The sequence below is a fragment of the Penicillium expansum genome (genome assembly GCF_000769745.1).
Source record: "Penicillium expansum strain MD-8 chromosome Unknown contig66, whole genome shotgun sequence".
Classification (NCBI taxonomy): Eukaryota; Fungi; Ascomycota; class Eurotiomycetes; order Eurotiales; family Aspergillaceae; genus Penicillium; species Penicillium expansum.
Window position 1 is genome coordinate 157,226 of NW_015971393.1, and position 24,743 is coordinate 181,968.

A 24,743-nucleotide genomic window follows, 5' to 3' on the forward strand; every position below is an offset into this window, starting at 1 on the left:
GTGTGCAGAACTCATTAAGCTAGGTATTACCCTACGATTAATTGTCCAGTGCAGAGTATGGCTTGAGCAAAAGGCAAAAGCCCTACAGGCATGTCAAAGACGGTACCTGTCACACTATGATTTATCTAAACTCGAGGCTTATGAAAAGCAAATCCAATCTCTCAACTCAAGATACTAGGATATTCATAGGGAATAATGGGTCAATTCAAACAAGATATAAAGCGATTCCGCAAGACAAGCAATGATAAGGCAGAGAAAACACACGGATTGGTATCTCTCGGGCGTGCTTCGTGAAGACTGTGCAAACCGAGGGGGCTGTTGTGGACGTAGGTGTGGATGTTGCGAGAGACCACAAATGCCTGGTAGCAATACAGATGGGGTCCATGATCGAGGCCACTGTACTACATCATGCAGTTACTGCCTCAAAGCTCATAATATTGACGGTGAAAAGCTAGAAATGAAAGAAGTGAATGAAGTTCACTTCAAATTTCGTGATCACCACACCCTGCGACTGCTCAAGGGATACATCTTCTATTTGAATGGGATGGAATGAATATCAAATCAGATCAGGAGTTTTGCTTATGCTGGAAATGTTGCTTGGCCAACCTGAGTCATGTCCATAGGTCATTGCTTTATCTTCACTTAGCTAGAATAATACAACTGCCCAAGGTTAGCTCTATCATTAGTTTGCTTAGTTGAATATCATTAGAGGCAAGAAACAAGAAACAAAAATCTCTTAGAATCATTCGTTAACAGGGAGAATCCATTAAACTCAAAGTAAAACCACCAGAGGACACCGAAGTGCCCTCGTTCCCAAGACAAATGCCAATGCCATACCATCAAACGCCTATCGTCACATAAAGAAAAAGAAGAGAAAACAAGGTAAGAATCTGATCATACAATCAAAGGCCACTGTATGCCAAAGACATTCCATGGCCAGTTCTTCATCAACCTCAGCGGAAATTCACAAACATCGGTGGAAATAAAAAACATAGGTAGAGAAAAGAAAAAGAGGCATTGGTCTAGAACCCCTGTTGTTTTAAGACTCTTCGTCCCCGTCGACCACTGCGGCACGAAGTTCCCAAACCAAATCGTAGCATTCGGCAAGCAGATTATTGACACTGCCCTGACCCTCCGGGATATCTGGACCCACGTAGAATTTCCCATCGACTCGCATGTTATCAATCGAGTTGAGCTGTTTCGGTCAGCTTTTGTAGACTAGCGGTGTGGACGGTTACATACCTTCATGCTGTATGGGTAAAGTTCGCGCGAATTCGCAACGCCTCCAGACTCCTTGACTTCAATCAAGCACCGACGAAGAGTTTGAAGTTGGTTGTAGACTGGGAGTAGAGCTTCAGATACAGGTTCTGATGAAATCAAAAGCGCATAGATGTATGCATAACTGCGACGAATAAGGTACAGGAGCGTCTGATCATGTGTTAGCCAGATCCACCAAAGAATGCCCGAAAAGAAATTCTTACTCGCTGCGCATGCAGGTCCGCTGGCTGACCCTCAGCATCGACGAAATTACCATTAACCCGTGCCTCGTCAATTCGGTCGAGCTTTCGCTGGTATACGAAGAGATCGGTCTCGCGCAGTGACCAAGCTTGTGTTACGGACAAACGATCCAGTTGGTTGCGGATTTCCAACAAGCGTTCGTATTGATCGCGGAACCGCTCGTCAATTTTGCCCTCTCTGTATTTGAATCAGTTGATGTCCAATCATCCCATCGGCAATCTAGAACATACCGCTCGAGCACAATTTCAGTCCACCGCCAACACCTTTGAAGCAAAGCCTTGAGGCCATCCTGCCCCGCAAGAACACTTCCCTCGTCATCCACAAAGTTGCCGTCCTTTGCTGTCTTTTCAATTTTCTTCAATTGTTCTCGAAGAGCGTTTACTTCCGAAGCCGAGAACTAACAAATCAACCATCAGTTAGTACTAATCAGATACATTATACAAATATTCGATGCCATACCTTTGTCCGAGTGTTCACAGCGGATGTCGACCGCAAGATTGAAACTAGTGTCTCGTGTGTCTGCGCCAAGGGAGGAGCCAATACGGCAAGACCCTTCTGCAACTTCGCCAGTGACTGCTCGCATTGTTCCAGGCGACTTTCCAAGAGTGTGAGAAGAGCCGGTGAGTATGCGTTGCGGCCGCGCTCAAGAGTTTCCCGTGTAGACTCTAGTGTCTTGGTGATCGAGTTCAAATCCTTCGAGGAGTAGAATCCAGCCTCTTCAAGGTGGTCGAGCAGGCGCTGCAAAGTCGTTAGTTTCCAGAGCGCAAAGCTAACAAAATATGCTGAAAGAAATGCTAGGAGCAAGTACCTGGATAGTAGTCGCCAAGGAGTATCTAGCTAAATGTCAGTCACGGTCATAAGATGGCGGGGTAAAGACATTGTCGCTCACACTGCGGGAGCTTCGTTGTTCTTCCCAACTGTCAAAAACAGCAGGGAAATCAACTGGAAACAATCATCCAAGATATAATCCACTATCGTTGAATGTCAGCCACCTTCAAGTCGAGCGCGCGATCCACTAAACTCACGGCGATTGTGTACCAAACGGCGATCTTGCTCTTTACGAACCGAATTGAGCTTCTCGACTTCTGCGATCACTTCCTCATAAAGTGGTAGAACATCGCGGGACTTAATGTATGAGGACTTGTCCCGTTTGATTAGGAGCAGCGCGTCGCGAGTTCGGAGCAGGTTTTCAAGGATGGGCTGCTCCCGCGGATCCAGCGGGACCAGGATGGCGGGGGACTCCATGGTTAGAGAATGCGATAAGTAAGCACGTTGGAAAGCAAGGTTGAGGTCAGGTTGAATAGAAGAAATGAGTTTCTTTGAAGTAAAGACAAGTAAAACTGATCGTACGGTTGAACCCCACCGGGATGTGATGTCAATTGATGAATGGATCGATTGATAGCGAGATCCTGCAGATACGACCACATCGCACGGGCCCCGCCGCAGCCCGGAGTTTACATACTGGGGGATTATGTCATCTGGATCATTATGTCATCTGGATCTAGCTCCGTTTACGGCTTAGCGCAAAGTCACGAGGAGGGGGAGGGGCTAAGCCCAATTAGTCCAAGCCCTAAGCGAGGGCTTTTTCCCACACACGGCGCGTTTGCCCTGTTCGGGTGTCTATCATTGGCGTTCTCCTCTCTTCTTCTTTCCCATCCCCAACTCTCTTCAAGACACCCAGTCCGGTCAACACCACCCGTCGACATGTCTACCGCCGAGCTCGCCTGCTCTTACGCCGCCCTCATCCTGGCCGATGACGGTATTGAGGTCTCCGTACGTATCCAAAATTCTTTGATTTTGGTGGGATAGTGGAGGCTTGAAGATCGCACTTGAAGCTTTATTTACTGTGTGAAATTGAGCTTTGGGAGAAACACAACAAGCCGCTGCAAAGCCACTGGGATCGAGCGACGATTATGCGAAAACTGTAACTGACCTTCAATCTTCATTCAGGCCGACAAGATCCAGACCCTCATCACTGCCGCCAAGGTCCAGGAGGTTGAGCCCATCTGGGCCACCATCTTCGCCCGGGTAAATACCTGATCCCATTCCACAACCCGCGCCAATATCGAAACAACCCGAACATGGTCGCGCGACAATTTAAGATTCGATAACTAATACGATTTTCAACACAGGCCCTCGAGGGTAAGGACATCAAGGATCTCCTGACCAACGTCGGTTCCGCTGGCCCCGCTGCCGCTGGTGCCGCCACCGGTGGTGCCGCTGCTGCCGCCCCCGCTGAGGCCAAGGCTGAGGAGAAGGAGGAGGGTAAGTTTTTATATACACCTCTGGTCTGTTGAGTCACGATACTAATCCCCACTACAGAGAAGGAGGAGTCCGATGAGGACATGGGCTTCGGTCTCTTCGACTAAGCGTCTTATCTCCGTATCGAATTTAAAACTCGTTTCCTTTTTTCTCTATTCCTCAACCTCTCTTCCCACTGCCGCATAGCGGCTCCCTCGACGATTCTCTATTGTACTCGATACTCCACGACCCCCGCTACGACCTAGAACCCGGGGAAGAAAAAAAGAAAATTAGCAAAAGAATTCAAACGGACACGGACATTCAATGGAGACTGGGTGCTCGGTGTGCCTCCGTGTCATGATGTGGCCGAGGTAGACTCGATCGGATGCCACTGCGATTCCGAAACTATTGTTGCTTCCAGGATTTTAGGGGAATTGAAGAAAGACGTTTGGCACACTTCTTGATCTGCCATGATCAAAGTTCTACTTTGGTCTGGCGAGTAGATGTATGATTCGCTTTCTCGCCCCTTCACAATGGATCAGCTAGTTTAGTTTGCTCGGTCCTCGTGTTCCGTCTGTCATGCGACCATGAACCAACAACGAATGCCGTCTGATTCTCATATGGGGTACTTGTTCGTAGGCCATATGACGTAGTGCTGTAGAGCTGATCGTCGGTGTTGGACCACTCTCACTTTGATGTGTTCGATCTCAATGTGATCTTCTATTGAGTGAACCAAGCCCTTGTGGTTATGGCTCAGCAGACTAGTATCCTCATCGGCGGTACAAAGTGCAACATGCGTAGACTTTTGGACAATATCGCCTCGGACTTAGTGATTGCATTGATGATATCAGTCATGTGCGCTACTAGTCATTCCAAGGTTGCGCTATCACGAGCAACACACCCTACTATACACATCGACACTAACAACCACATATATCGGATTCAGTCGCCAGCTTATTATGAAAACAAACGCTATGCTATTCCAATTTTTTCCGATGTCCAGCATCACCAACAAATGCATGCAAATCACCTCTCATCCAAAGATTCCTGAGCTTGAAACCGAAATTCACATTCGACGGTATATAGACAGAGCTCATTGCTCTAGATACAGGGGCAAATGTCAATATTTAAGAAATCGCGGAGAGACGGGGGTCCTGGACAGCGTAGATCCGGAATTGGAAGAAGATGACCGCATCCTCAACCATAGTTCCCAGCGATCCAATCAACCACGGAAGATTAGTGAGGAAATATTCTTTCTCTGTAGAATGGAAAAGAATCTATATCCACACTGTTAGCTTACGTCAAATTCATAGTACAACTTGCAGTATCACTCACCCCTGCACCATAAGTCAAGTTTCCGAGAAGAGAGAGAATAAAGAACAAGAGCGACAATCCTAGATAAACGTCAACACCCGCCTCACATTTGCATCAAAAGACAACAAGAAAATACCTTCGCACGACTTCTCACTGTAGTTTTTGTAAATCTGAGGCAATCTCGCTCTACAATCAAAGTCAATACTAAGTTATCAGAACTAATGAAAGGAGGTACTCACCCCAGATAGCACACGGCACTGAAATACCCCAGCACCAGCCCCCCAGTAGCCTGCTCAGAACCATTGTTGTTCTCCAATGGCGCCGGCGCCCACATCCCCGTCTGCCAAGCCATGGTCCAACCAGCCATACCAATGAGGAAAATGCCAACAACACTAGCAAAGTTCTTAACCCACGCCTTACGGCCATAATCATTCTCCTCGACGATCTTGGCCAGGGTATCCTCGACCTCGCTCTCGCGCCGGCCACTAGCGTGATAACGGCGCAGTGAGCCCGATGACCGGCGCCGCGACTCGGAAGACGCGAGGGAGTCGCTGAATCGCCGCCCCAGCAATGGGGTGGTCGGGTCTGGGGTCTCTGTGGAGGAGCGTCGGCGGTGGAAAGGCTCCGGACGCGAGTTGCGTACTTTATAGTACAGACACTGCGCGATCAGCACGCCGTCTGCGATACAGAAGTATACTGCGATCGCGACGATCACGGGCACGAGGCCAGATAGTAGACCACCAGCGAGGTTTGCGGCATCGCCAATAAACCAAACACAGACAAAGAGGAGAGAGATAGCTTCTGAGTTGCCATTGCGGTAGTTTTCAATTAATTGAGGTACCTATCACAGTATTGTTAGATATGAATTAAGCCCACTTTTGTTTTTCAAGGTACGAGTCTGGCTTATCGTGCATGTTAAACATACCAAAAGGAAAAACCAGCAGGTCATAGAGACTGAACCCAAGAGACCAGATGCAGCCTCGCGGGCTGTTAAAGGTATAGGGCCCTGTTCCATTCTTTCTATGCTCTGGGACAAATATGTGTTGGAGTGAAAGAAAATTGCACGGGAGATGGAGATAAGGCTATGACACAATCTACTCGCCAGTCACCTGGACAGTCCCGCTTTGTCCAGGCTTTTCAAGGGTCCAAGCACATAAGGAAAATCTCTTGAAATATCATCGATGCTAATATTCTAACTAAGTATTTATATCTTAAACTACAGCCAATCTCTTTAGACAAGAAACATCCCTGTCAATTGACTAAACCTATCAGCACGGGATGACGCGCATCGGCCAAGCATTAGAGGATTTCTATAGCCAATGATACCCCTCATTATGGTCATGCAAGTCTACATTGCAACTATGTATGTTGTATGTAGTACTACCTATGTACTATGATCAAAGGAAATATGCAATCTGAATCAGGATTACTCCGATAGGATATAAATTCTCCGTCAAAATTGCCTTGTAGAAAAATCCATAACTAGTTATACACATAGAAAGGTCGACTGCGTAAAATATGTCGCTAAGCATCTTCTTTTAATCCCTACACATATAGTTATATAAACGTCGATTTGCGCATTTTAGGCCATTTGCACCTATGTTCTTCTAGCTACAATACCAGTAATGGGAAAATATCTACAAAAAAATACATATATAAAGACGCCAAAAGTCCGCATAAGCTACTGACTATTGTATATAGATTGTTGTATATATATTTGAGTCTTTCTCGGGATCACGATCTATAACGCTCGTAAGGTCAGAAAACTCTACGTAAACAATTGCCATAATTTTCTTTTTCGCCATGAGATATAGGTGGAGCATGCTAGAAATATAGCTTTCTAGTCAACTGTAATTCATAAGATAAGCCAGGGCCACGCTGTAAATGTTGTTACAATCTCAACATTGTGTATATATAATCATTCAATAATTTTCTTTTGTACCCAGACTAATACAGAATTCATGTTCATCATGAAGCTGGATTATTCTCCTCGCATAATCGCAAGTTCGTCCTCGAGCATGCTGACCGCAAAATCCCCAAGAGAGTCCTTGATAGTGCCATCCAACAACCGTTGGCGGGTTGTTTCTGAGATTGCTGCTATGGCCTCTAGATAATTGGTCAGAGGTGCATAGTCCACAACTACTTCGCTCCAGTTGCCTCTATCAACTCCGTATTGAGAAAGGAAAATACGAAGAGTTTGCAACCCCTCCCGCGTGAGCCACCCTTCAAGGGCTGCCGGGTCTCTGAGCGGTGGGCGTGAATGTGGGATATCGAAATGCTCTGTAGTCTCGTCCTCATTCTCAAAGCCAATTGGCTCTTCGTCGTCCGATGCGACATTAGGAGGGCGGGCGTCGTGGTTGATCTGGCCGAGGAGATCCTGCAGCCAATTTTCGCCACCTCCCGCAGGAGCTGCATAGATGGGCGTAGGTTCAGATTGTTGCTTGTAGGCTTCAGATTCATAGGGGGGAAGAGGATCGGAGGAGGACAGTCGACCAGCCACAAAGTGGTTTGGAAGATGGGTGGTCACTTTAGCTATATCGGACAACACCACATGACGAGCGATATCCAAAGTGATCTCCGGCGGATCATTAGGCTCCACCCCAGAGATGGAATCTGCGACTTCCATAATGAGAGAAATAGCCTCGGGGGTATTCCAAAGATCCTTTGCGCGGGCAATATAGAGTTCGGTAAGCAGCTCATCAGTGCCCGTAGGAGGCATTTTGCCCCAAATTTGCTTCGGAACGTGCTGAACATCAAGTTCCTGTGCTAGCCTGCTGAAAATCCACGGGTAGCGGGACATGGCGAGCTGCAGCTGTCGACGACATTCTTGGGGCTTGTTCAACCGGAGGTATGCTATTACCAGCGAGCATTGAATATTGGGGAGGTTGGCCCAGTCACGACTAAAGCGTGTCTGGGTGCAGAGCTGCACGAATTGTGCGTATTCTCTACCTCGGAGCGCGAGGTGGTCGATGAGCAGTCTCATGCAGTAAGGATCGCTGTCATCCAGACTGAGTAAGAGCTTGGCCCATTCATAAGCGGTTCTCCATGTGCCCTTCATTGCTAGATTGGTGATGTACCTCCATCCAACAAGCCAGAGCTCTCGGTTCTCCGCATGTATGAAATCAAGTCTGGCCTCGCCTTCCTTTAGGCGATTGGCAAACGAAGAGTGCACCGAGCGTCCGATATTGAATAGAGCTCTTTCCATCAGATCGGCAGACACAGCATGGTCACCTTGGTGTTTGGCAATCTCCGACACTTGGAGAAGTGTAGAGATATGGTACGGGTTGTATTGGAGGTGTCCGATGAGTCTCTGTGGGTCCATAGATTCAACACAGAGGTCGAACTGCCGTTGTACATCTTGGTAGGCGGTATTGTGCACTAGTCGGTAGAGAGTCTCCCCGGAAGGAAGCTTCTCCACAGTCTCCATGCCTAGTCCTCCACTTGGAGCACGAGGCCACTCATCTTTGCCCTGCATAAGAACATTGCGTCGCAATGTAACTCCAGCCAGACTTTGGCCTCGGCTAGCTGGACTGTATCTTCCCGTCAAAGCCTGAGCAAGGTCGACCATTTGTCGATTGCGATCCCGACGGCGGCCCGTTCCATTATCCGCTTGTTGATCAAAGTTTTCTAGAACAACATTTCCAAACAGTCTGCGCATCTCATTCGTTGCATTGAGAAATTTGGGTTCGATACCGAGCAATTCGCTTGTAGTCTTTGGGAAAGAGGCCTCGGGAATGTATCTGGTAGATACACCTGTGCTAACTGACGAGTGCCCACCTGTCGATAACTCCTTCAACGCCCGATCAATTTCATCCAGATCTGCTTCATTTGATTTTGAAGGTGGGGTATTGGCGGGATCAGAGGTTTTGGCTGCCTTCTTCCTTTTTTTCTTGTTGCTCTTTTTGGACTTTATTGGGGTTGGTTCAGGCTCCGGTGTCTGCGCACGAGGTTCCTCCTCAATTTCCTCTTCGTCTTCCTCCTCATCCTCGTTTTCGGCATTCAGCAAATCAAAGGCATTGAATTTCGGTTTCGCGGGGCGCGGGGCTTCATCTTCGCTTGACTCATCTTGCAAGTCGGCTTCTCGCTGCTGTTCTTGTTCACGCAGCTTCTGCAGTTTTCGGATTGCTCGTGAAGACATCCTGCACACTGAGGCAAAAGCCTTTGAAGGGTTCGAATCAAAGTCGTCTGCGAAAGTGGAAACCAAAAAAAAGAACACGCCGAAACAAAGCCGCGGGGAATGACGACAGAGACTAATGCGGATTAGCGCCCTTGGGGATAACATTCACACGTGACTTTCATCTTGAGGAGACCGAGCTCCTTGTCAAGCTTCGAACCTCATTTACATACAATCTCAAGCTATTATCTGCCTTGCATAAGGTACTGAAGTTTATCAGCTGTTATATTTACTACTGGACTAATGCGTCGGGCGACTGTTCAGGCCTGCCGTACTGCTCGGCGTGCACCAGTATGGACCATTGCCGCTAAACGGCCGTGCTCTTTGACCTTCAACCAGCTGCGAGGTATTCGGCCATATTCTGGCGGCAGACGCTCATCCCACACTCCGGTAGCTCCCCAATCATCTATGCATCGCCGCAACCTCTCCCTCGCCGTCATCTCGACCGTCGTTGCCTCCGGGGCATGGTATGCTTATCAGGGTGACACCGTTAAATCGGCAGCAACCCAGATCCGGGGTTTCGCATCAAGTGCTATCAACTCCGCCTACGCAGAAGGACCTGCTGAGTCCACGCGACGTGCATTGCTGGTCAGCGGCGATCAATTCTACACCGCAACACTCTCCGGAGACCAGCCTCTTGCCAAGCATACAGACGATTCAGACCGCCAAGTCCTAGAAATGTTGACCCCTGAGCAAGCGACCCAGAAGCTTCGCAAGAATGAGGAGTCGTATTTGGTCAATCGGGGCAAGGGCGTTGTGCGTTACGATGTTGTTCAGGTTCCCAGCAACTCCCCCATTGAGGATGACCATGCGGAGAAGATAGTGGAGATTCCAGCATCCGTGGCTGCTGTCAGCAATGGCGAGCCGAGCAGTGACTGGATGTTCTGGGGAGTTTTCGACGGCCATTCGTACGTTATATCACGGTTGAATAATTTGAATGCCAATACTAACTTTAAATCAGGGGCTGGACTACATCTGCGAAACTGCGCAATGTTTTGATCTCATATGTGGCCCGTGAATTGAACACAACCTATAAGGCTGCTTCTGCTGATCCGTCTCTCCTCGTGCCAACATCTGAGGCTATCGATGCCGCAATCAAGAAGGGCTTCGTCCGCCTCGACAATGACATCGTACATGAGAGCTTCAAGGAAGTCCTGAAGTCTAAATCGCGACGGGTTGCCGCTGAGCTTCTTGCTCCTGCTCTCTCAGGATCATGTGCTCTTCTCAGCTTCTATGACTCCCAGTCCAAGGACCTCAAGGTTGCTGTTACCGGAGACTCTCGCGCAGTTCTGGGCCGTCGCGGCCCTAGCGGGAAATGGACCGCAACTGCTCTTTCCGAAGACCAGACTGGCGGTACCCCATCTGAAATTAAACGCTTGCGTGAGGAGCACCCCGGCGAGCCATATGTGACCAAGAATGGCCGAATTCTCGGCCAGCTTGAACCCAGCCGTGCGTTCGGTGATGCCTTCTACAAGTGGAGCCGGGACGTCCAAGATACGATAAAAGCGAAGTTCTTTGGGCGCACTCCTCATCCTATGCTGAAAACGCCCCCCTATGTCACCGCCGAGCCTATCATTACTACCACCAAGATCGATCCCTCCAAGGGTGACTTTGTTGTCATGGCTACCGATGGTCTGTGGGAGATGCTGAGCAATGAAGAGGTTGTCGGCCTGGTTGGTCAGTGGGTTGAGCAACAACAATCAGCTGCTGCAGGCACTGGTAGCAAGGCTTGGTTACAGAGTTGGTTCGGGTTCGATAGCCAGAAGAAACTGCCCGTGGAAACTGCAACCGACGGGTCGACTGAAGGCCAACGGCGTCCCATCCGCCAGCAGCAATATGATATTTCTGGCGCGGCTACTCGATTTGTGGTTGAGGACAAGAACGCAGCAACGCATCTTGTGCGGAACGCAATGGGCGGAAAGGACAAGGATATGGTGTGTGCGTTGTTGACGCTACCCAGTCCTTACTCTCGCCGATACCGGTATGGATATCCTTTTCATGACATTTAGTTCTAGCGGTTTGGCTAATCTTTCTTAGTGACGATGTTACTGTTGAGGTCATCTTCTTTGGTCAAGGCCCTGATTCGCGCACTGTGGAGGTCAATCAGGAAGCAAGCGCCTCAGAACAGCCTCCTAAGTCGAAACTTTAGGCGTTTGTTCTATCTTATGTTCTATTCGTGACATTCCCAAAGCATTTTGAAGGGTGGCGGGCTTTTTTTTATGTTTGTTCAATCTACTTTCTCCAGTGAGGTTATGGCTACTGGATCTATGGCAAGGCCAAGGCAATATACCAGGGAATAGTTTCTGTAATCTTACGAACAATCTGCAATTTCCCTGGTTATACATATAAAAAAAATCTTCGGTACGTTCTATGCTTCTATCTCCTTTGTATATTGCACATAGTAAAGTGATAAGCCCGGCATATTTACTCCGTACTATCATTCCAATTCCTAGCTGTACTGCTGTAGCTAATGACTATTTTCTACCTTTAATACTACAAAAGAAGAGCATTGTAAAATACATTGGAGTGTTGTCTTACCTATAACATCCGTAATATCATCTTGAGCCACCTGGGCACATAAATCAGATTATTAAAGCCGTATGTCGTCAAGGACGGAGACCATATACGCGGCCGACTATTTTTAGTGAGAAAGAAGAAATTATTGTACATGAATGCAGGCTGGCAAATAGAATGATGTTATACAATAAACCTCGAAGCCAGTCGATGAACTATATGCATCTTGGTTTCTCATTTTGCAGGGTGGTTGGACCAAGTTATGAATGTTGACGCACAACTTTAGAGGTTCTCCTGTGACGATTGATCCTACCCGAGCCGGCTCATCAGGTCTGTATGAGTCGTCTAGAGGCTATGGGTTTAAGCAGGTCTGACATGAGCTTGCTGTCAATTTTCGGTGTGAATGTGGCTTCCATGCCGATAAAACTCTGAGATTCATTTAGAGCCAGCGCGTGAATAGTTCGCAACTTTGTGATGGAGTATGGCTGGGAAAACAGCCAATGACTCATGGCATAGAAAAGAAACCATCTCATTCCAAATGAGAGCGGATGAAATCAGCGCAAGTTTTTCAATTGGAAGGGGTCCTTATCACCCGGCTTCTCGAAAGCGATAGGTTTCTGGATGAATTGCCCGGAATTCACCGGCGAAAACACCTTATTGTCCAGTATCCAGGTCTGTAGCGTAGCAACATTGGTACTAGTGATCCAGTAAAGCATAAGCGCAGTTGGCATCCCTTGAACAAAGCTGGTGAAGCCAATATAGCATGTTAAAACTATGACAAAGGCCCGCAAACCGGTGAAAGTGATCTGCTTGTACATCTCGGTCTTTGGAAGGAGCGAGATCTGCCTCCAAGGCGAGACTTTCCATCCTATCAGAACATTCCCCAAGATCGATGCGGTCAAACAAATTGGCAGCACACCTGTCGGGTCACCGGCCAGCAAATCTGGGAACCAGAGAGCGCCCTCGTTCGCAAGAGTAGGCTCAATAGTTAAATGGAGAGATTGGGCTGCGGAGGCAGGGTCTTGCGGCGACTCGATGAACGATGACAGCCAGGCAATGAAGCCGCTATTGTTGCCGCTCATCCCACGCAGACTATCCATGAGCGCAATGAAAACAGGTATCTGCAGGAAGGTAATTGCTTTGTGCTTGCCAGACACTCCCCAACGCTTATGAAGCTGAATTCTTCGTTTTCTTACATCAACCAGGGCCCTTTTCTTTGATTCGGCATGTGTTAAATTATTGGAGCTTCCATTTGTGCGTTCAGCCACCTGCTTTTCTGCATATACCCTCATCCAAGCGTTTAGAATTGGCGATAGCTTTTTTTCGCGATGGCGATGGAGTCGACTGTATAACAGGATGGGCAACCCAACAAATGTACGAACAAGTACGGCCGTTAGAGGAATTGAGGCAACCCATGGTAGACATGAAACAGTGTGGACGCCGTGGATAAATGCAGTAGAGCCGTCCAGTGCAAGGTCGACAATGCCTGAGGCTTGTCTTGTGGGGTGGAAGTGTCGAACTTGCGAGCGAGGCAATTGTACGACTTGCCGCGTTAAGTGCAGAGCCTGTGCCGGGCGGAGGCCATACATCACTGCTGACGGGGAAATGAGATAGATAATAAAAGATGGCTAGAAAGACTGAGGCTATAAAAGTCGCGGAACGGAAATCGGATATTTGGAGATCATCATGTGACACACTTGGAGTTACTTCATTGGCCCGACTGATCAACTTGTTGACAGCAAGAGACGGGGAACATTTTCTGACTTGTTCTCTAGTTTGACTTCAAATTCTCTTACTATGTGTGCTTTCTGATGAGGTCTCTTTAAACATTGCCTTTTCACCATGGCCCTCTTATCAAAAGCCATTCTGGCCATTCTGGTCCTCACCGCCACGGCCGTCCTGCTTCCGAAGGTAACAGGCGTTCTCCTCGGTCTAGTGTTTCGGGGAGTGGGCTGGCTGATATGGCGACGAACCCGGTCTCGCCGTGAATATGTGATCGCGCGGGCGCGATCTGAAGAGGAGGAGTTACGCGCGTCACGGCCGAAGGGTTCAACAACTTCACCATCGCGGAACGGTGCCGAAGATGAGGACTGGGAGAAGGTTGATAGCTCAGGCGCAAGCGGGGTACAAACTACAACTGGTAGTGAAAGCAGTGGCGGTATTAGCGAGGGAAACCAACGTCCAGAGGACTGGGATGGGATTATTGGGTTCTTCCACCCATTCTGGTATGGCATGCTCCGGGCATATAAAAACACACAATGCTGACTAGGCGCTATAGCAATGCCGGTGGAGGTGGCGAACGAGTCTTATGGGAAGCAATACGCGCAACACAGAAGCGCTGGCCTAAGGCAATCTGCGCTATCTACACGGGTGACCATGAAGTCAATAAAGCCAAGATGCTGGAGAGGGTGGAGAACCGGTTCAACATTCACCTACATGCGCCAACCGTGGTGCTCCTATACTTGACGACCCGCAAGTATGTTGTTAGCAGCTCATACCCTTACATGACGCTCCTGGGGCAGTCGCTGGGGTCATTGGTTGTTGCCTACGATGCCTTTACGCTGCTTGTACCGGATGTTTTTATTGACACCATGGGTTATGCCTTCACACTTGCTCTTTGCAAATGGCTTTTCCCGACAGTACCCGTTGGCGCCTATGTTCATTACCCGACCATATCAACCGACATGCTTGCCTCTCTTGACGATAAAAGCGGGGTGCAAGGGATCAATTCCGGCGCAGGGAAAGGGTGGAAAGGGAAAGCCAAGCGTCGGTACTGGGAGATATTTGCCAAGCTATATGGCTGGGTCGGTCGCCAGATTGATGTAGTTATGTGCAACTCGTCCTGGACGGCAGGGCATATTCGCAAGCTCTGGGGCACCGGCAAAGAAACCAGCAACAGCAGCGGCGACGGGACTGCATCATCACCGGCCGTGGTGTTTCCCCCAACAGCTGTCACCGAACTGGAATCAAGTATTGCCGTTGACGAGGAGAGCGAGAAGACTCGCCAGCCCGTTCTACTTTACATCGCCCAATTCCGACCAGAGAAGAACCACCCGCTAGTATTGCGCTCGTTTGCGCGGTTCTTGCAAGAACGAACAAACAACCCGGCCTATGAAGGTCAACCCTCTCCACGTCTTGTGCTCATTGGATCTGTGCGCCATTCCAGCCCCGATGAAACCCATATCTACAACCTGCGCCTCCTGGCGCATGAACTCCGCATTCGCGACCAGACCACCTTTTTGTGCGACGCCAGCTGGCCTGTCATGCTGTCACATCTCCGTACTGCCTCGGTTGGTGTCAATGCCATGTGGAACGAGCATTTCGGTATTTGCGTCGTGGAGTACCAAGCCGCTGGTCTCATCTGTGTGACACACGACTCAGGCGGTCCACGTGAAGATATTGTTGTTGATTTGGGCGATGGTGCAACTGGATTCCGCGCTGAAACTGAAGAGCAATTTGCTGCTTCTTTCGAGGCTGCCCTTGCTCTTCCGGAGGCAGAGAAATTGGCCATGCGACAGCGGGCTCGTCGCTCAGCTCAACGGTTTACCGAAGAGGAGTTCTCCCGCAAGTGGCTAGATCAAGTACAAAAGCTTGTTAAGGCATCGAAGGTTTAGCTTTGTAATATCCCCCCCTGGAAATAGACGAATGGGCTAGTTTAGTGGCTCGTCAAAATAAGAAGTCAATTCTATGATAAAAGTCTTTAAAGACTGTACTAAATTCGTTATAATCGTAAAATAGAAATAGAAGACGTGGTCAAGTCTAAGACTCGTGCATGAAAACAGACATCTCAACTAGGGCAACTCGAGGCTTCTAATCAGAAAGTGGGAATGTCGGTAATACAATGGATGACAATGCGAACACCTTGGAATTCCCCGTTTAATCGCTATCGCTGGCCTCTCCACCATCCGAGTCAGCTCCATTGCCAGTATTTTGAATACCTTCGGCCATGATATACTCGGTTTGCTGAAGGGTCTTCTTGATCTCATTATTGTTGAAAACCAGCTCAGCAGGCTTCTGACCATGCTTATTCCGCACTCGAGGATCACAGCCAGCCTCGCACATCATCTTGATCATGGCCTCACCGAGTTCCGCGTCTTTATCGTTGGCGTACCGCACTGCGATGTGCAAAGGTGTGTCCTTGTCCAGTCGGGTCAACGGGTCGCATTCGAAGAATTGGATATCAAACAGTGCATCCATGGTATCATCTAATCAAAATAAGTGTTAGCTTGCTTCTATGAGGGATGGTCATTCAAGTAGTGGCAAAGTAAACACGTACAGCTGCCGTACTGGGCACAGATGTGCAATGCGTGGTTTCCCATAGAGTCTGTCACCTCGTTGAAGAATTGTGCCACTTGCTCATTTGTCTTGCCTTCCATTTCATTCACCACTTGCTCAATTAGGTGGGGTTGGTCCCGGCGGCAGGCCTCCACGACCAGCTCGCGGGGTGATGCGCCCTAAATCATAGCGGCATTAGCATTGATATTTAGCAAGGGTCTGGAGAGCAGTATTCACCTCCTCAGCCATTTCTGTATATGGGTTCACAGAGTCCGGGTTATCCGAGAGTGAAGTCTGTTGTACAGGAATTGGTGCTTGGCTGTGATGGGACGCGTGGAGCTAGTTGTAACAAGAGTCAGGGGTTTTGTATGGGTATTTTGCTGATCAGAATGGATCTTCCACAAGAAAACAAAGTGAAATATGTATGTACAAGCTGGACTGTGGGTTAAACAGTCATTCAAGTTCCTAGGAAACACCGTAGGTTTATCGGAGTTGTTCCCCAGGGACATCCCACACGCGGGCCGCCCGGATATATAATTCTCCGCATAACGCTTGCATTTAGCCGCGCGCCTAGTCTCATCATCGACGGTGATGTTTTGCATCTGACGGGAACTACATTATACAGCTACTAAGAACCTAAATTCCTCCCGGTCGAGCTGTCCGACCCTTTCTCAACCTTACCCACTGCATCTCCTAGCCAGATCATCAAGATGCTAGTCTGTATGTGCTATCTCGGAGTTGACGCTGTCCAGCAACATTCCAGAACAGAAACTGACTCCTCTTTCTAGTCTGCCCCAATTGCAGCAATGCGCTCACCATTTCCAAAGCGGAATCGAGCACAAGATTCCCTGCGGGTGTAAACCGCTTTGAATGCCGCGTCTGCCCCTACGAAGCCCCGCTGGACAAGAACTATTTCGAGAAGAAAGATATGAAACAAAAGGAAGTGGACGATGTCTTTGGTGGCAAGGAGGAGTTTGCCAATGCTGACAGTGTTGGCAGTAAGTTCTTTCTGCTATCTTCTCTCAGAAGTGACATGTCCATCGAGATATACAGGGCTGACATACTCTCTTTTTTTTTCCTAACAGCTCAATGCCCCGCCGAAAGCTGCAATGGGGAACGTGCGTACTTCTTCCAGCTGCAGATTCGCAGTGCAGATGAACCGATGACTACATTTTTGAAGGTATGTCTCCCTCCTTACGTCTAAGGTGAGGTACCCGTCTCTGACAGCTCCAGTGTACCTCGTGCGGTGCTCGGTGGAGAGAAAATTAGAGTTGGGCGGCAAGGCTGGGAAAAAGTCGCTTGCGTTTCTTTTTTTGCTTTCATTTTTGAGTTTTATCACAGCGAGGTGCAAATGGCGCATTTACCAAGTGTTTAGGAGGGGGGGGCGTATGTAACTTAAAACTATCAAGTCGATACAACGATACCCAAATTGATCGACGTCACAGCCCAGCGCACAGTTTTTTTTTTGCTATCAGCGGAGACTTTTTGGGACATGGATCTAGGTTTTTAATGCATTTTTATTTTATATCATATTGATTGTGGCTTTGACTTTGGGTGACTTTAGGTGACTTTAGGTGAGCTTCTCACATATGATACTATAAATACAATTGGTCTAGTACAGATGTAGAGCCCGACATTTATTTCTACCTAACCTTGGGATACACTAAATATGAATTTGATCATCGGAGGCAAAAAATAAAAGGATCAGAAAGGATTTTCCATGCATGACATGACATTGTTGGTGGGATGAGTTGGCGGTGAGGAGTGTTGCCCCTCATCCGCGGGGTTCTTAAAGACAAAAATGAAAAACGAAAGTGAAAAAATGGAACGAAGACATCCAATATCGCCACAATAATTCGTACAGAGCCATAAGAATGCCAGAAAATGGGCAAAGTAAACAATGCAAACTAGAAGGTTCTCACCCAACCACTCTGCGTTGCTGCCCAGTTCAAGCGTTTAGAGCCACAAAGTGGGCTGGGACGGAGCCGATGAAAAAAAAAATTTCGCAGCGAGTGGAGTGCCATGGCAGGACATAACCAGGGAAACGGAGGGGTGTTTCAATCATAGAAGTAGACTGTACATTGTAAAGTATGGTTGCAGACATATTATAGCAGGTAGATATACATCAGCCCACCAACCCACTTTGCAAAATCTGCGTACACGGGTAAGGGCTAGAGCCAATCAGAAGCCCTAGCCAAAGAGGGCTTGGCCCCACCTGCTGACTCGCCTCGCTCGCTTGCCCCTCCATATAAGGATTTCCCCTCCTCCCCTCCCACAGACTTTTCTTTCTTCCTCTTGTCTGCTACAGTGAGTATTCCCTGCCCCCCTACTGCTTTTCAGCTCTCCCTCTTCCGACTACTCTTACTGATTACTTTTGCTCAGTACCTCTACGCGTTCTGCCGTAGTCTCTGAGCAATTTTTCTACAGATTTTTTCTAGTATCTTACAAAGAACTACAAAAAGTTCCAACCGTCATCATGGGGTATGTGACCGTCCTTCACCTCAGAAGAACTGAGACTGACTTGACCCAACAGTAAGGAAGAGCGTAACCACATCAACATCGTCGTTATCGGCCACGTCGATTCCGGCAAGTCCACCACCACTGGTCACATGATCTACAAGTGTGGTGGTATTGACCAGCGTACCATCGAGAAGTTCGAGAAGGAGGCTGCTGAGCTCGGAAAGGGTTCTTTCAAGTACGCCTGGGTTCTTGACAAACTCAAGGCTGAGCGTGAGCGTGGTATCACCATCGATATCGCTCTCTGGAAGTTCCAGACCGCCAAGTATGAGGTCACCGTCATCGGTAAGACAAACTCCCATTCCTTCTGTTGCTTGCACACATGCTAATATATTCCATTACAGATGCCCCCGGTCACCGTGATTTCATCAAGAACATGATCACTGGTACTTCCCAGGCCGATTGCGCTATTCTCATCATCGCCTCCGGCACTGGTGAGTTCGAGGCTGGTATCTCCAAGGATGGCCAGACCCGTGAGCACGCTCTGCTTGCCTTCACCCTCGGTGTTAAGCAGCTCATCGTTGCCCTCAACAAGATGGACACCTGCAAGTGGTCCGAGGATCGTTACAACGAGATTGTCAAGGAGACCTCCAACTTCATCAAGAAGGTCGGCTACAACCCCAAGTCCGTTCCCTTCGTCCCCATCTCCGGCTTCAACGGCGACAACATGCTTGAGCCCTCCACCAACTGCCCCTGGTACAAGGGTTGGGAGAAGGAGACCAAGGCCGGAAAGAGCACCGGAAAGACCCTCATTGAGGCCATTGACGCCATTGAGAACCCCGTCCGTCCCTCCAACAAGCCCCTCCGTCTTCCCCTCCAGGATGTGTACAAGATCTCCGGTATTGGCACAGTTCCCGTCGGTCGTGTCGAGACTGGTATCATTACCCCCGGCATGATCGTCACCTTCGCCCCCGCCAACGTCACCACTGAAGTCAAGTCCGTTGAGATGCACCACCAGCAGCTCAAGGCCGGTAACCCCGGTGACAACGTCGGTTTCAACGTCAAGAACGTTTCCGTCAAGGAGGTTCGCCGTGGTAACGTCGCTTCCGACTCCAAGAACGACCCCGCTGCCGCCTGTGACTCCTTCAACGCTCAGGTCATTGTCCTGAACCACCCCGGTCAGGTCGGCGCTGGATACGCTCCCGTCCTCGATTGCCACACTGCCCACATTGCCTGCAAGTTCGCCGAGCTCCTCGAGAAGATCGATCGCCGTACCGGTAAGGCCACTGAGACCTCCCCCAAGTTCATCAAGTCCGGTGATGCCGCTATCGTCAAGATGGTTCCCTCCAAGCCCATGTGTGTTGAGGCCTTCACCGACTACCCCCCTCTCGGTCGTTTCGCCGTCCGTGACATGCGCCAGACCGTTGCCGTCGGTGTCATCAAGTCCGTTGAGAAGAACGCTGGTGGCGCTGGTAAGGTCACCAAGGCCGCTGCCAAGGCTGGTAAGAAATAAATGATTCTCGGATGATGCTCATTATGCCGTGATGATTTTTTCTTTTCAAAAACAGTTACTGGATCAAGGTAGATTTGCTGTGTAGTTGCTCAAAATGACTACCCACATTTTTATGACTCAAGTCACCTTTCTCTCTCTCTTTTACTCGTAAAATTGTAACATCGTAGAGCATAATCTGTACATAGACTCAAAAGAGTAAAACTGTTCATCACCCCTCGGACGACGCACCTGTCCTACCCTGGGTGAGTTGCGTCGTCGAGTTCTGTGTGGTGTGCCTGAGGCCACATACATAGTACATCTATTTCACGGGTACCATGCACCTTCTGTCAAAACTTTAAACAATATTTGTTTCAGGATCACTCTTTCTTCCTACTACACCTATACCTATATAATCTTCTATCTGATTCCAACACCCCGTTCCTATCTTTGTAAACACATTAACGGGAATGATATCTATAATCCTCAAATCGGCTTCATATCAAGCAATATCAAGTAACGAGTAGCACCACGTTCAATCTAGGACCGAACTGCTGATCAGTTTCATCCTTATTCGATATAGGGGATTATTCCAGACTTGTCTCTGCAGATTCAATCTCGATTAATCGTCGTGGGGCATCTGATCACCCAGAAACATATATTTTGTCATTTATACACATGCCATGGTCCACTTACATATTTCAACGAAGAAAAACTCCAATGAATAAATATTGGTCTGAAATATGATGACCAGAGTGTTCAACATCCAAAACCCAATGGCGTTATACTCTGAGCTTTGAGGTATATATATTCAAGTTGGTCTAGATTTCCATCTCAATGTCAACTTTTAAGTCCACCCTGAATCGAATCCAAATATACGAACTTGCGCTCGAGCTATCATTGAGCTTCTGTGGTTATAATGATAGGGGAAGTGGTCGTGGTCGTTGCAGTTGGGGAGTTCATAGTTGTTGGTGGCAGTGGAAGAGATAGCCGTCATACTAGGATTAGACGAAGCAAAGTGTCAGTCAAGGTATCACACGAAGTAGACTAGCAGTTCATCATCCAAGTTGAAGTTGCCACAATGCTTGTATAATCACTGACTAATTATGACCATTTTGGTTGTGGTCGAGCACGCCCTGGCAGCCCTGGAGGTTCACTTCCAAGGTCAATAATCATACAGGTTTCCCAGGACTAACTATAGACTGGTACTAATTATAGACTGATGGGAAGAGGTGGCTCTGTGAACATCTATGTAATAACGTACATATGTAGGTATAAAGTACTCTTTAAAGAATAAAGTGAAGTTGTTTCGCCTAGGAATGACGTTGTTATAAAAGCTGGTTTTCGTATTATATTATATCTTATATGTAGCTACCACCTCGCTTGGCTAAAGACATCATATTTTCTATTCTGCTGAATACGGGTCATGGGTCATGGATATCAACCACGACCTTTCCCTGCCTTCCCACTTCCCGGGGCTTGGGAACTTCGGCGATAAAAACCTAGATCCCGCAACTTTCGCATCATACACGCTGGTTGATATCCAGTGGGCTTGAGAGAATTGCTTCTTTGCTTGACAAGGAGTGGATGGGAAAATAGGGCAATGAAAGGCCACATCTCGTCCGTCTAGCGCCTTTGAACAACTTTGCGTGCAAGAGCCTCAATGATATCGTTACTACACATATCCAGATTGATACGGAAGAAATACCTCTTGGTGACGCAGGAGCAAGTGGAGATCTGAGCGGGCACTCTTCTGCCTTTCTAGCTGTCACCAATAACGAATGGAAGAAGTATGGGATACTATTTGTGTACACAGATACCGAGCAGACGGGGTTTTCTATGGTCAAATCTTTCTTCCTTCCAAAAGACGTGTATATGATGCTTTCTAGTATCATGTTTGGCGATGAAGAATGTGCTCAAAGAAAGGAAGAAGTTGGTATTAGACATGATGAGCCTATTGAGTTGGTCAAATAACTTTGGGATTAAGTTTTCAGTGAAGTGGCTGATCAACAAAATGGAATTTAAGCTGGAAGATCTATGAAAGTCACTTGCAACCTTCCAAGAAGATGGAACAAACCATTTACTACATAGTTACTTCGTGAGAATCTTTTAGCATGGCTTTATTTTAAGATCGCGCAAAGCTGGAATAAAGCAACAAGTAGCACATATTTTCTATGATGTGACTCAAATTTTAAGCTAAGCGTAGACCACTTCCATAAGAATTGGCCTTGATCAAAGATTCAACTCACCTGATGGACTTGGGCACGTTCAAGAGTCTACAATGCATGATACTATAGTAGACTAAGATTAAAAAGGTAAATATCGGTCAAACGTGGGTATGTAAATGACCTATCGTATCTTGGGTATTAAGTTGTAGATACCTACATGTGGTATGTATCCCTATGTATGTTATCACAGCGTGCCAATCAAAGATTATTCAATCACTCTTCCTCATATTCTTCAGAACCAGAGTCTTCTTCTTCTCCTTCTTCCTGGGTACGCCTCGAAGACCGTCTAGGCCCCGAGCTCCGCGGCGCCTCACGTTCCTCTTCGTCCCCATTAACTCGAGCATCCCCATCCACATCGCTAGCACCATCCACCCCACTAGCTTGTACGGTTGCTGGCTCAATCCCAAGACTCCTCCCAAGCTTCCCCTCAAAGTCCTCAAGTTCCTCTTTCTGGAGTTGAGTCAAGCCCGCATGATCACCCTTCTCCTTCCCATAAACAGTTCGCACAAGACCCGCCACACCGCTAGTGCCGACCTCAATTTTACCTCGTGGTCCAAGGACATACTCAATCACCTCCTCACCGCCATCCATCTCGCGCGTCTTGATGATGTACCCCTCCTTGCATAGCCGCTGCAGCAGTTTATCCGTGGGGTCAACCGGCGTACCAACTTCAGCGTTTGTGCGCGCCAGGTACCGGTCAAGTTTCTGCTCAGCCAGCGAACCACCGTTCAGCAAAATCACAGCGATAATGAAGCTGTACAGGCCCGTGTATGTGCTTTCGATGTAGAGGGAGGGTGCCTTAGTTGGAATGAGGATATCGGGGGAGCGGTATGGGAGCGGCAAGGTGCTGGTAACGATCCAGGACTTGTTAGCCGAGGAAGGCTTTTCAATTTTCTGCGCGGCTGTTGTATGAGATGTTAGTAGTGATTACTTAGACACAACGTGGGTCTGCAACAAAGAAAAGCAAGACGGAATCCAACTCACCCCGTCGTTGTGTAATGGTGACTTTCTCTCGCGCCGGTAACTCGGTCATCTCCATACCGAAGCGCTGCTTCAGTTCCCGCTGCGCCTGGCTGAAGACTAGCTTGAACTCCCGCGAGCCCTGCTCGCCCAGCACCTTGGCGCTGATGTCGCTGCGCCGAATCGGGAGCCGCGAGTACTCGCTTGCTATGGCGAGTCGCACCATTTTCTTGACCATCGCATCGGTGCTGGTTGGTGCGCTTGGTCCATCATCGTCGCTTTCTGGTGCGGACGATGAGTCGGGTTCTTCGCTTTGTCGTCTGCGCCGACGAGCACTTGGGGTTGATTCGGTCTCGGATCCTGCGTCGTTCTGGGGGTTGAGGTTAGTTGGTGGATAAACTGATGGATTTGAGGTTGCATACCCGTCTTTTGCGATTTAGTGGCATTTTGACTTGGTATGGTGATGAGAGTTGCAGGTGGGTTTGGGGAGACGCGACGCGATAGAACAATTTTACCCCATTGGGGTTGGTCCGTGCATGGCTCTTATCAATGCTTCTTTGTTTCAGCAAATGCGTTTTGAGGTCTCGGTTCGTTCGAGGACTATCTTTGATGATTTATTAAAGAACGAGCATGCTTTACAACATCTAAATAGGTACGGAGTAGAGATTCAAGTGTTTTACATCCAACAAATTTGTGTCGAGGTACTCCGTACAACATACATTGATGGATCTGGGAAAAGCGAACTAAATACAACAAGGGCAAAGCAACACACACAGAGCAGGGATGAGGTATTATTTTCTATCTAAAAGAAAACGAAAAAAAAAGAACGAAAAAAAGAACGCTCCAAAAGGTCAAAGAGATCTAAAATCAGTGGCTGTTCTTCTCATTGACAACCTCCTTGGCTTCCTCCTTCTTACTCTGGAGGAAAGTGCTGACCCAAGCTAGCGATTCCTGCGACAGAACCAAACTGGTAGTGACAAAAGCCTTGCCTGAAGCAAAGACACCGTCTCCACCACACTTTTTGTACTCAGAACCGTAGATGTCGGAGACATGGTGCTTGACATCGCCGGCGACGCGGACAGGCAGCGAGGCACGGTTGTAGATGGAGCCGCGCAGCTTCTGGGTGTCCTCCTTGATGATAGGGAAGCGGGTGTCGATCTGGGTCAGACCCTTGTCACCGAGGGAGTCGGCACGAGCTAGGTAGGGAGCGACATAGCTGTAGGGAGTGGAGAAGTAGGGTAGAACGGGTTTAGCGAGACGGGTGTAGCCCTGGTCGGCGAATTCGAGGGACTTGGCTCCGTAGGGGCTGCCCTTGTAGTAGGAGATAGAGTCGGAGATGATGGGATAGGAAGTAAGATGCTACATTTGGGAATGTTCAGTTAGTATGGGCTGATTCTCTAGTTCTGCGTTTTGGAGGTGGGATATAGTGGGGCGGTATACTTACGTCAAGGAACTGAGAGTAGTGTTTCTCGCCGTTGACGACCGGTTCACCCATTTTGGCTTCTGCGTGGGGCATAAAGATAGTAAACTGAGTGGTATATAGTATAATAAGAATTCAGAAGAGAAAAAGAAA

At 48.3% G+C, this 24,743-nt stretch overlaps 12 protein-coding genes across 12 annotated transcripts; 5 read left to right on the forward strand and 7 right to left on the reverse strand.

The window, feature by feature from the left end:
* Positions 1–1,039: 1,039 nt before the first annotated feature.
* PEX2_024750 (uncharacterized protein) lies at positions 1,040–2,763 on the reverse strand (the record flags this gene model as incomplete). The annotated part of the gene is made up of 8 exons (XM_016739750.1): positions 1,040–1,195; positions 1,243–1,428; positions 1,482–1,695; positions 1,749–1,915; positions 1,978–2,256; positions 2,327–2,351; positions 2,408–2,489; positions 2,544–2,763. The coding sequence occupies 8 exons, from the start codon at positions 2,761–2,763 to the stop codon at positions 1,040–1,042; spliced, it is 1,329 nt and encodes a 442-aa protein (XP_016596512.1).
* A 459-nt stretch (positions 2,764–3,222) lies between these two features.
* On the forward strand, positions 3,223–3,887 carry rpp1 (ribosomal protein P1; the record flags this gene model as incomplete). The annotated part of the gene is made up of 4 exons (XM_016739751.1): positions 3,223–3,291; positions 3,469–3,546; positions 3,651–3,783; positions 3,841–3,887. 4 exons carry the CDS (start codon positions 3,223–3,225, stop codon positions 3,885–3,887), a joined length of 327 nt encoding a protein of 108 aa, XP_016596513.1.
* Positions 3,888–4,886: 999 nt separating this feature from the next.
* Positions 4,887–6,088, reverse strand: PEX2_024770 (PQ-loop repeat-containing protein; the record flags this gene model as incomplete). Its single annotated transcript, XM_016739752.1, has 5 exons — positions 4,887–5,036; positions 5,095–5,153; positions 5,210–5,259; positions 5,313–5,914; positions 5,999–6,088. The coding sequence occupies 5 exons, from the start codon at positions 6,086–6,088 to the stop codon at positions 4,887–4,889; spliced, it is 951 nt and encodes a 316-aa protein (XP_016596514.1).
* Positions 6,089–7,054: 966 nt separating this feature from the next.
* PEX2_024780 (transcriptional repressor TCF25 family protein) lies at positions 7,055–9,211 on the reverse strand (the record flags this gene model as incomplete). The annotated part of the gene is made up of 1 exon (XM_016739753.1): positions 7,055–9,211. The coding sequence occupies one exon, from the start codon at positions 9,209–9,211 to the stop codon at positions 7,055–7,057; it is 2,157 nt and encodes a 718-aa protein (XP_016596515.1).
* A 444-nt stretch (positions 9,212–9,655) lies between these two features.
* On the forward strand, positions 9,656–11,396 carry ptcF (type 2C protein phosphatase ptcF; the record flags this gene model as incomplete). The annotated part of the gene is made up of 3 exons (XM_016739754.1): positions 9,656–10,155; positions 10,209–11,228; positions 11,285–11,396. 3 exons carry the CDS (start codon positions 9,656–9,658, stop codon positions 11,394–11,396), a joined length of 1,632 nt encoding a protein of 543 aa, XP_016596516.1.
* A 919-nt stretch (positions 11,397–12,315) lies between these two features.
* PEX2_024800 (putative mitochondrial export translocase Oxa2) lies at positions 12,316–12,861 on the reverse strand (the record flags this gene model as incomplete). Its single annotated transcript, XM_016739755.1, has 1 exon — positions 12,316–12,861. One exon carries the CDS (start codon positions 12,859–12,861, stop codon positions 12,316–12,318), a length of 546 nt encoding a protein of 181 aa, XP_016596517.1.
* A 742-nt stretch (positions 12,862–13,603) lies between these two features.
* Positions 13,604–15,375, forward strand: PEX2_024810 (alpha-1,2-mannosyltransferase ALG11; the record flags this gene model as incomplete). Its single annotated transcript, XM_016739756.1, has 2 exons — positions 13,604–13,986; positions 14,040–15,375. 2 exons carry the CDS (start codon positions 13,604–13,606, stop codon positions 15,373–15,375), a joined length of 1,719 nt encoding a protein of 572 aa, XP_016596518.1.
* Positions 15,376–15,637: 262 nt separating this feature from the next.
* Positions 15,638–16,285, reverse strand: PEX2_024820 (ankyrin repeat-containing protein ANK1; the record flags this gene model as incomplete). Its single annotated transcript, XM_016739757.1, has 3 exons — positions 15,638–15,966; positions 16,038–16,215; positions 16,274–16,285. 3 exons carry the CDS (start codon positions 16,283–16,285, stop codon positions 15,638–15,640), a joined length of 519 nt encoding a protein of 172 aa, XP_016596519.1.
* A 461-nt stretch (positions 16,286–16,746) lies between these two features.
* On the forward strand, positions 16,747–17,305 carry PEX2_024830 (DNA-directed RNA polymerase III core subunit RPC11; the record flags this gene model as incomplete). The annotated part of the gene is made up of 4 exons (XM_016739758.1): positions 16,747–16,756; positions 16,825–17,034; positions 17,122–17,216; positions 17,270–17,305. The coding sequence occupies 4 exons, from the start codon at positions 16,747–16,749 to the stop codon at positions 17,303–17,305; spliced, it is 351 nt and encodes a 116-aa protein (XP_016596520.1).
* A 1,207-nt stretch (positions 17,306–18,512) lies between these two features.
* PEX2_024840 (elongation factor 1-alpha) lies at positions 18,513–20,006 on the forward strand (the record flags this gene model as incomplete). The annotated part of the gene is made up of 3 exons (XM_016739759.1): positions 18,513–18,517; positions 18,570–18,838; positions 18,898–20,006. 3 exons carry the CDS (start codon positions 18,513–18,515, stop codon positions 20,004–20,006), a joined length of 1,383 nt encoding a protein of 460 aa, XP_016596521.1.
* Positions 20,007–22,423: 2,417 nt separating this feature from the next.
* Positions 22,424–23,616, reverse strand: PEX2_024850 (MAGE domain-containing protein; the record flags this gene model as incomplete). Its single annotated transcript, XM_016739760.1, has 3 exons — positions 22,424–23,112; positions 23,195–23,540; positions 23,593–23,616. The coding sequence occupies 3 exons, from the start codon at positions 23,614–23,616 to the stop codon at positions 22,424–22,426; spliced, it is 1,059 nt and encodes a 352-aa protein (XP_016596522.1).
* Positions 23,617–24,037: 421 nt separating this feature from the next.
* On the reverse strand, positions 24,038–24,665 carry PEX2_024860 (putative pathogenesis associated protein Cap20; the record flags this gene model as incomplete). The annotated part of the gene is made up of 2 exons (XM_016739761.1): positions 24,038–24,529; positions 24,615–24,665. 2 exons carry the CDS (start codon positions 24,663–24,665, stop codon positions 24,038–24,040), a joined length of 543 nt encoding a protein of 180 aa, XP_016596523.1.
* Positions 24,666–24,743: the final 78 nt, after the last annotated feature.